At 50.8% G+C, this 8,960-nt stretch overlaps 1 protein-coding gene across 1 annotated transcript; it reads right to left on the bottom strand.

Annotated features, from left to right (window-relative positions):
* Positions 1-6,847: 6,847 nt before the first annotated feature.
* LOC116514781 (BTB/POZ domain-containing protein KCTD12-like) lies at positions 6,848-8,168 on the bottom strand. The gene is given in 3 exon segments (XM_032226503.1): positions 6,848-7,863; positions 7,866-8,034; positions 8,037-8,168. Coding segments are annotated over 3 exon segments (1,008 nt in total). The 5' UTR covers positions 8,079-8,168; the 3' UTR covers positions 6,848-7,066.
* Positions 8,169-8,960: the final 792 nt, after the last annotated feature.

The following is an 8,960-nucleotide window of genomic DNA, read 5'->3' as shown; positions in this document are numbered from 1 at the left end:
TCTGCCCAGGGTGACAGTGTAAGAGCCAGAGGGGAATTATGCAATATTCTGAGAGGAATATGACACAGAAAAACGAAATGATCAAATGAAAGGATTGCAGTGAGGGAGAAAAAACCAAGCAATATAAACTTCATAAATAATAAAGTTAGAACTACCTTAAAAGGTAAAAGAGCAAATGAACCTTACCCCACAGAAGAATTTGATTTATCAGAAGGATCGTAGGGCAAAGCTACCTGCACTCAAGGCCCAAGGAAGAACTTTGCATTACTGTTGCTGGTGGAAAAACGGGACATAAATGAAACAAAAACGGAATTGATTGTAAATTTGATAATGGCAGCTAGATTATTAGTGATGGCTGAATATCAGGGACGAAATTGGGATATTCAAAGTAATGAGCGGTATAATAATTTGGAGTACGGCAACAAATGATAAAATAACACCAGAAATTAAATTTTAAAAAGAGGTGATCAAAGCAAATAATTAGAATGAAAGATGGGGGCATTTTACAAAATCAGTGTTGGTGGAAGGCAAAGGGAATAAACCTATCCAAGAATATATGTTGTGTTGGAGGGGATAAGCAATAGCAATAGCAATAGTTAGACTTATATACCGCTTCATAGGGCTTTCAGCCCTCTCTAAGCGGTTTACAGAGTCAGTATATTGCGCCCAACAACAATCCGGGTCCTCATTTTACCCACCTTGGAAGGATGGAAGGCTGAGTCAACCTTGAGCCGGTGAGATTTGAACAGCCGAACTGCTGAACTGCAGTCAACTGAAGTAGCCTGCAGTGCTGCATTTAACCACTGCGCCACCTCGGCTCAGCTAAGGGCTAAGGGCATAATCGGAATATATTGCAGCTTTTAGTTGTTATAGATGAAGAAATATAAGGTGGGGGGAAGGGTCTCCAGGAGGTGGAGGCACATGTCAATATTTGGTTTTTTCCCTTTTTCTTTCTTTGTTTTGTATTTAGATTGTATTTTGTTTGTATCATTTGTATTTTAAAAAATAAATATTATTTTTTTTTAAAAAGGAGCCAGCTTCCCAGGCAGTTGTGGGATTCACTTAGGTTTACCACCGGTTCGTACCTGCGAGTGTACACACATGCTTGCATTGTGCACACGCACTCCTTCTGCACATGCGTGCTGCCTTCCGCGCATGCGCTTTGCTCACATCGGTGATGTGCACGCATGCGCGCAGTAGGTTTTGGAGCCGGGCAGGTGGCACCTGCAGTTTGCCACTACCAGTTCAATGAACCGGTTTGAACCAGCTGAATACCCCCTCTGTTCCCAGGTACTCCAAAGTCAGGCTGCCTTGGGCAGAAGCTTCCCCTCCACCATCTCCTCAATTATGCCTCCTTCCCAATTCGGAGCAGGCCTTCCTGAAGATCTACCCTGACAGGTCCACACCTGGAAAAGGGTGTGGGTTTTATTTTTAGCCTTAGAGGTTGTGCCTTAAAACCCTTCCAGGAGTGTGCAGGTAACTAGGGCTATTCCCTTTGAATAGGTGTCTTTGGATCAGTGGTGGGATATGACCGGTATGCCCCAGTATGGGTGTACCGGTGCCTGCTGGGAGCACCAGGTACCGTTCCGGTATGGTGCTCTGGAGAGCCCACCTGCCCACCTACTCTCCCTACCACTATTTGAGCCGATTGGGGCATTTGTGCACGCACACGGAGCACACGGCGCCTGTGCGACACTCCGCCAAGCCGCTGGAGAGCTGCGGGCGGTAGGTACATATGCGCATGCTGTGCACATGCTGTGCGCATGCACATGGTGGGCACCCGGCCACACTGCACCCGGCCACACTCCTCCGGATTCCATCTGCCAGCCAATGTCGGCTGGCGACTCCCCGGGAGAGCCTTCTCTGTTGCAGCTCCAGCCCTTTGGAACGACATCCCCGTGGAGATCCGGACCCTCACTACCCTCCCGGCCTTCCGCAAAGCCACCAAGTCCTGGCTGCTCCAGCAGGCCGGGGGCTTGTGAAACATCCAGCCCCACGGAAATTGTGAATGTTGTGTTTTTAAAATGTTGTCTTTGTCTATTTGTTCCCCTTCCCTTGTCTATTGTGAGCCGCCCGGAGTCCTTCGGGTGGGCGGCATACAAGACAAATAAAGACAAATACAATATAAATACTAGTTGCAATGTGATCCAGAACCCACCACTGGCTTGGATCCCTAGAACATATTGATATTTAGGGGGAATCCTGCAAATTCTGCATCAAGAGAGGCTCTAAGGTTCAAAATATGCTGCAGCGATAGCTTATGATTAAGATCAGAATTGAAACAAATTGTTTATAGTTAGCCTAGCAAGGAGGAGCTAAGCTCAATTCAAAGACGTTATTAATTTTCTACTTTCTCTTTACGTATATTTTAAACTGTATTTGTTAAAGATTTACCTTGTATTGGTTCTGGGAAGTCAGGGGGGGAAGGTTGGGGGGTTGGGTGGGAGGGGGGGGGCGAGTTTACTAAGTTGGAGGAGGGGTGTTGGACTTTAAGGTATTATGATTGTACATGTATACTGCTATTTTTTCTTTTTTATGTATATTGAAATGGAATTATAAATACCATCAACACAAAAGGGAGTTTGCTCTGAAGCTGAAATACACCAAGTGAATTAGAGGAAGAGGGGGAAGCAGAGGAGAGAAGAAAGATAGGAAGAGAGGGACAGGAGAGAGGGGAAGATGAGGTGTACAAGGAGGTGGTAAGGGGAGAGAGAAGGAGAAAGGAAGGGGAAGTAGAGTAGAAAAATATGGAGGGAGGAAAGGATGTAGAAAGGGGAAGGAGAGAGGGGGAAGAAAGTGTCGTATAAGGTATAAATATGGTGTATGGAGAGCAGAAGAGCCAATAACTGGGGTTTTTTTCTTTCTTTGGTAGTTGATGGTAAGATGAATTGATGTAATTACTTAATAATACAACATGTTATTGACTATGTAATAGTATACATGTGATTATATGCTATGAAAAATGGAAAATAAAATGTTTCTATCGCAAATATGCTGCGGCAATCAAATCTTCACCACTGAAAATCAGGAAGCAGCTCCAGAAGTCACTCAAGATGCCCGGGGCAGGGACATTCTCAACGTTAAATGCTGGGAGCAGCTGCTCTCAGATAAACCTCCAAGTGCTTCAACTCTAAAAGGATGCAAGTGACTAGATGTCTACAATGAATATAAATCCTTCCGTTCCCCACTATCCTGTCAGAGCTGAAGAAGCTTCTTGCATGAGAAGCAAAACGTCTTCAAAAGAAGGAACGAGAGGGTCACCTCCTGAAAAAGCACCTTTGGGACAACCATGACCTGGATGACGGAGAATCTCTCCAGGCTTTTTGCTATATAATTTGGGATGAACACCCTTGGAATGATGTGGGAGTAGGAATGGATTTCCAGAGGAAAAATTGCAGACTACAGGAATCAGGTGACCCCGAGGACACAGAGAAACTTCCAAGTGCTTCAACCACCCTCTAAAAGGATGCAAATTCCTTGCTGTCTGCAAGGAATATAAATCCTTCCATTCCCTACCATCCTACCAGAGCTGAAGAAGGTTCTTGGATGATTCTTCAAAAGAAAAAAAACCAGAAAATCCAGTTGCCTCCTAAAAAAGCACTTTTGAGACAACCAGACCTGGATAACTGAGAATTATAGACTCTCAGAGGTAGTTGGGGCAATGGATGAATAACAAGTTGGAAGGCTGAACTGGCTGCTTTAATGAATAGTAGAGATTGATTTTTCACATTGTCCAAATCGCTATGTTCTCCAGATGGTCTGAGGGACCTCAAACACTGTTGCTAAGTATTTCACTTATGCAGTGTTTGTTACCCAGAGCACAACCATTAGAAATCTTCAGTTATTTTATTATATCTGTTTTATTAAAAAAAAAAAAAATAGGCTTTAATACTCTGCTTTCAACACACATTCATGGATCAAAATACAAGAATCTTCCTGTATGTATTTTGCAAAACAAGGGGGTCCATTTTAGCTTCACAAGGAATTTAGCCGTTGATTCAACTTCAAGCAAATAATTGTAGACAGACATATTTTCATAATTCCATTTATATTCATACTGAAGTCTTCCCCATATAAATCGATACAGGAACACAGTTTCATATTAAAGCATTTCGTCCGGGTACAATTTACAGCATATGAAAATTTTTTATAGCACTAATAAATGAATAAAAAACTAAATGATTCGTGTAAAATGTTTATACACTTTATGTACACACACCAAATCACAAAATTCAATTCAAACACCTCCATCCATGACTACCGTGACAGACTTAATAAGCTACAGTACAAGATTTATTTTTGGAAAAAAAACAGGAAAAAAAAAGAAGAAGCTTAGAACTTATTTAAGCACTTACTGAAATCTGGATTGTTTACAAAAATTTAGAAAACACAGTTCAGAGAGAAATACTCCAGGTGTAATTAGAAAAGTCTTGCAACCGCCTTTTGGGAATTACATCTTAACATTGAATTTCAACCCATATCTTCTCAACTGCAATCCAGCTGAAATATGCACAAATGGGATCATTTTAGAGTAAGGCTTAGAGTAAGAGGATATATCTCTTTTCTGGAAGCTCTCCACAATGCAGTAGCTTATTGCTTGTCCTTTTTTAAAAAATGTCTTCTCTCTTTCCCTCCCTCCCTCTCTCTCTTCCTCCTTTCCTCCCTCTCTCTCTCTCTCTCTCACTCACTCCTCACTCACTCTCCCTTGCTGCCTTCTAAAAAATAACCCTAATTCCCAATTTACAGACAGTTCCCACTAAATGAAGCTACCAGACTCAAATGTTTCAGCATTTGGGTAAATGCGACTGGTTTTTATAAAACTTTAGCTAGAATTTGTCTATGGAGATTCACAATTTTTCAGGTCAAGGTTGTGTCAAAAGTGCTTTCCCCCCCAAAAAAGTAACTGGACTGAACTGTATTTTTTTTTCCTCCTTGAAAACATTTCGCTTCTCATCCAAGAAGCTTGTTCAATATTTTCAAGGGAAAAAAAACGAAGAAAGTCCAGTTGCTGGTTGAAAAGCACTTTTGGTTCAGCTGGACTCCTAAAAGTTTTGTTTTTTTAAAGTCATTGAGCAACTTCCCACTCATGAAGGAAGATGCCTCTAAAGCAGCGGTCATCAGCTGGTGTGGTCCATGGACCACGGTGATCCATGAGAAAATTTATCGTGGTCCACAGAAAATTATTTGCATTTTTTATATTGCACTAAACTATTTATCTTTTTTTTTAAAAAAAAGTAGTCCGTGGGATTTAAAATTATGAATTTAGTGGTCCCTGAGATCCGAAAGGTTGGTGATCTCTGCTCTAAAGGATGATGTGGTCCAACAATAAGAGACCTCCAGTGTCTTCCTTAACTAGAAGAAAACAAAACGGGCTTGCTGTTGGAAACAAACCGGAATTGGGGTTTTACGAGATTCTGGTTGAGTAAGCAAGGCAGTTAAGCCAGCATTTCTGGTTCCTTAAGTAACAACAATATCAGAAAGAATCAGACTAACCTTTTCTCTTTATGCATATAGACCGAAACCCCAGGGATATTTTTTTTTAAAAAAAAAATCTCTAATAGGCGAGCCCTGGATTAAAATCATCTCACTCTCTTAAAAATAAAAAGCACTAAACCTCAAGCAACCATAAAAGGGGGAGAAAAATGAAAACACGGGAGAATTCTTTGGTTAGAATAACTCATCCGAGTCTGCCGTTCCAATGCAAGAATCAAAACACTGTTAGGTATTAGCCAAATTTTGAAGGACCAGGAGATTATATTGCAGCATACCCTAATTTGGGAACCAGGCAAGAAATATCTTGATTTAGTCTGGGCAAGAGAGAGCAGCGCCTTGGGTGCTTAAATGCCAAAAAGATGAAATCAACGGGGAGGGGGGGAGAGGAGAGGGAGGAAGATGTCCTGCTGTTGTGCTTGTCTTTATTTAGTTAAAATTCTGCATCCTGATCTGGGGGAGGGGGGGGGCAGAGAAATACTTTTGGGGGGTTCTGTCAATGTAGCACCAACTCCAGCCAGCTCCTCAAGCACGCAGAGTCCTATTTCTACACTGAGGAAGAGGATGAGGAGGGGAGGGGGGGGGTTTCAGCCTCATGTCCCGGCTGCCTTTGGGGAGGCAAACCCTTCCCCCAGCTTGGCTTTGAAAGCAGCCCACTTCAGCAACCTGCCCTCACCCCGTTCCACGACCCACCGGCAGGTTCTTTTCAATCCTAAAGCGGGGACGGGCTGCTGCAGGAGGCCTGGGGGGGTTCGATGCCCGGAATCCTGCGTGGGGGGAGGACGTGAGAATTCCACGGAGGTCTGCTTTTTCCAGCTCGGATCGGGGACCCCGCTCCCCCCCCCCCCCACAGCCCTCCACCCCCAGCCTGCCGATGCAGTGCGCAAAGCTCGCCTTCTGGTGAGAGAGGAAGGTGCGAGGAGCTGAGCCACTTCTCCGAGTCCCACGCGGCGCCGTCGGGAGATGCTGCTTCGAGATGCCGGGGCGCTCGGATGCCGGCGGAACGGAGTCCCCTCCGCTCGCTCGCTCGTTGTCCCGGGCAGCTTTGGCCCCAAAGCTACTGAAGCAACCGGGGTGGGTGGGGAGCCAAAGAAACGGACGAGAGGGAGAGCGAGGGTGCAGCAACAACGAAGCCGTCGGCCTCAAGAGTCAAAGAGGAGAAGCCAGCCACCGAGCATTGGGCAACGTTGATAGGAGGCAGCTTAAAATCTCCATTGCCCGCCGCTAGTCCCGGGAGCAGCGCGCCGCCCCGTCTGGGAATTCCTCTCCACACGGGGGACGGCTGGGAGATCTTGTTTGGAGGGGGAGGCTGCTTTAAACTGGGGCAGGGCCCCCATTTAGACCCAAGGACCCTTGAGGGCTGGGCTGATGGAGGTTCGCAGCTGGTCCGCTTTGCTAGACGGGGAGAGCAGCGCCGACGGCCCGCGGGCAGGGCAATAGGAGAACCGGCCCGTGGGAGGCTCGGCTAGGGCAAAGCGGGGGTTCTCCGGCGAGGACCCGAATCTGTCTGCCGCAACAGCCCCGCAGACGGCCGCCTTCTCCCGCACCCAGCCCCGGGGACGGGCCTCGGGCGCGCTCACTCGCGGCAGAAGACGTACTCGGTGTAGCTGGTCCAGATCTTGTCTTCGGCGGGGCCGCCTTGCTCGGGCCCGAAGGCGCAGGTGCCCGTGGAGGAGCAGGCGGCCATGCGGAAGCCGGCTTCGCTCAGCCGGTCGAAGGCCTGCTCCAAGAAGTTGAACTTGAGGTAGTAGCGGGCCGTGTAACGCTCGGGGGGCCGGTCTGGGTCGCGGCTCTCGTTCAACGTCTCGCCGAAGACTTCTTTGGCCAGCGCCGTCTTGCCGCAGACCGTGATGCGCGCCACCCGTCGGAACTTGGCATCGGCTTGCGCGTCCCGACCGATGGTGTAGGAGCCCCGGTAGCCGATGGTGATGTAGCCCGAGCGGCGTCCGCCCGCGACGCCCCCGCCGGCGTCCAGGGAGAGCGAGGTCGCCAGCATCGGCGGAGGCCCCGACGGGCTGCGGCCTGAAGTCGGCGAGGCGGCCGAGGCCGGCGTCTCGGTGAAGTCCGCTTCTAAGTAGCCCAGCCCCGACGGCGGCTCCTCGGCGCAGACCGAAGAGTCGCGCAGCAGCCCGGAGAAGCGCGGCGGGCCCGGGGAGGAACCCGAGGCGGCCAGACGGCGCACCAGCTCGGGCAGCTGGAAGTATTCAGCCTCGCGGCGCAGGCGGTTGCGCTCCGGGAAGCCCTCGGGCAGCACCAGCTCCTGGTCGCGCAGGTAGTCCAGGACGTAGCGGAAGAGGAAGCCGTCGCGATCGAGAAAGAAGCGGCCTTTGGCGTCGCGGGGCAGGTCGGCGGCCGGCTCCTGCTGGGAGAAGAGCGCCACAGAAGCGAGCCGCGCACCGACAGCACCGTCCCTCGGCGGGTCACGTACACCTGCCCGCCCACGTTCAGCTCCACGATCTCCGGGATGGACTCCGACGACGGGGACGAGGTCAGCTCAGAGGCCGTTGGGGCTCGAGCGACGCCGCTCCGGGCACCGCCGCCGCTCCCCCGCCGTTCGGGAGCCCCCGGGCACTGTCGGCTAAGGCCATGCCGGTGGTCCCGGGCGAGGCCCTCGGCCGCCGCCTGCGCTCCCGGGGACTGCGACCGTCGACGGCCCTGCTCCGCTTGTTTTAAACCGGCGTTCCTCGACCCCCCGACGGTTCTGCGTGCCTTTTCGCGCGTGGCTCCGCTGGGCTGCGGCCTCCGGGCACTGCCGGCGAGCCAAAGGACGGGGCGGCGGGGCTGGCTTTATGTAGCTCCGCCGCGCTGCCACCGGCGGGCGGAGCGAACGGAGGAGCCGGAGGCGGCCGGAGGCTGACGTCGCTCGGGCACTTCCCTGCGCGCCTGCCTCCACCGCTTGCGCGGAGCCGCGGACGACGCGCCCGAGCGCCCACCCTGGCCGCGCGCCGCCTTGAGCCTCTGGAGGATGCCGGGCAGCGGCGCTTAGCAAGGACGCCGCCGCGGATCTCCGGCTCCCGTCACTCCCACGCGAGACCCGGGAGGAGCGCGGGCTGCAGGGGCGTACGGCCCCCGCGTGTCCCGTGGCTGCCGCGACCCCCTGGGAGGAGCCTGGCTTGGTTGGGTTGGTAGAGGGGGATGTTGGTCGGGGTCGTCGCGCGGGAACCTGGAGCGAAGGGGGTGGGAGGGAAAGTTCCGCTCCTCGCGGGGTGACGGCTGGCCGCTCGGGACTGCCAGACAGCGGAGAGAGTCGGGGGTCTACCCGCTCCTGGTTTCTGGCAGCGCTTCCTCTGCCCCCCCCCCAACCCCTCCCGGCCGGTTTCCCTTCCTCTCCACTCCTAGAATAAGGTTAGAGTCGGGGCTTCGCTTTTACTTTCTAAGCCTATTCAGACAATATGTCATGTTAGGATGGGATGGGATGGGATAAGGTAGGGCAGGTAGGGTAGGGTAGGAATAGGTGGGGTGGGGGGGGT

This window comes from Thamnophis elegans, chromosome 11 (genome assembly GCF_009769535.1).
Source record: "Thamnophis elegans isolate rThaEle1 chromosome 11, rThaEle1.pri, whole genome shotgun sequence".
Lineage (NCBI taxonomy): Eukaryota > Metazoa > Chordata > Lepidosauria > Squamata > Colubridae > Thamnophis > Thamnophis elegans.
The sequence above is the reverse complement of the archived record's forward strand: the minus strand, read 5'-3'. Positions and strand labels throughout refer to the sequence as shown.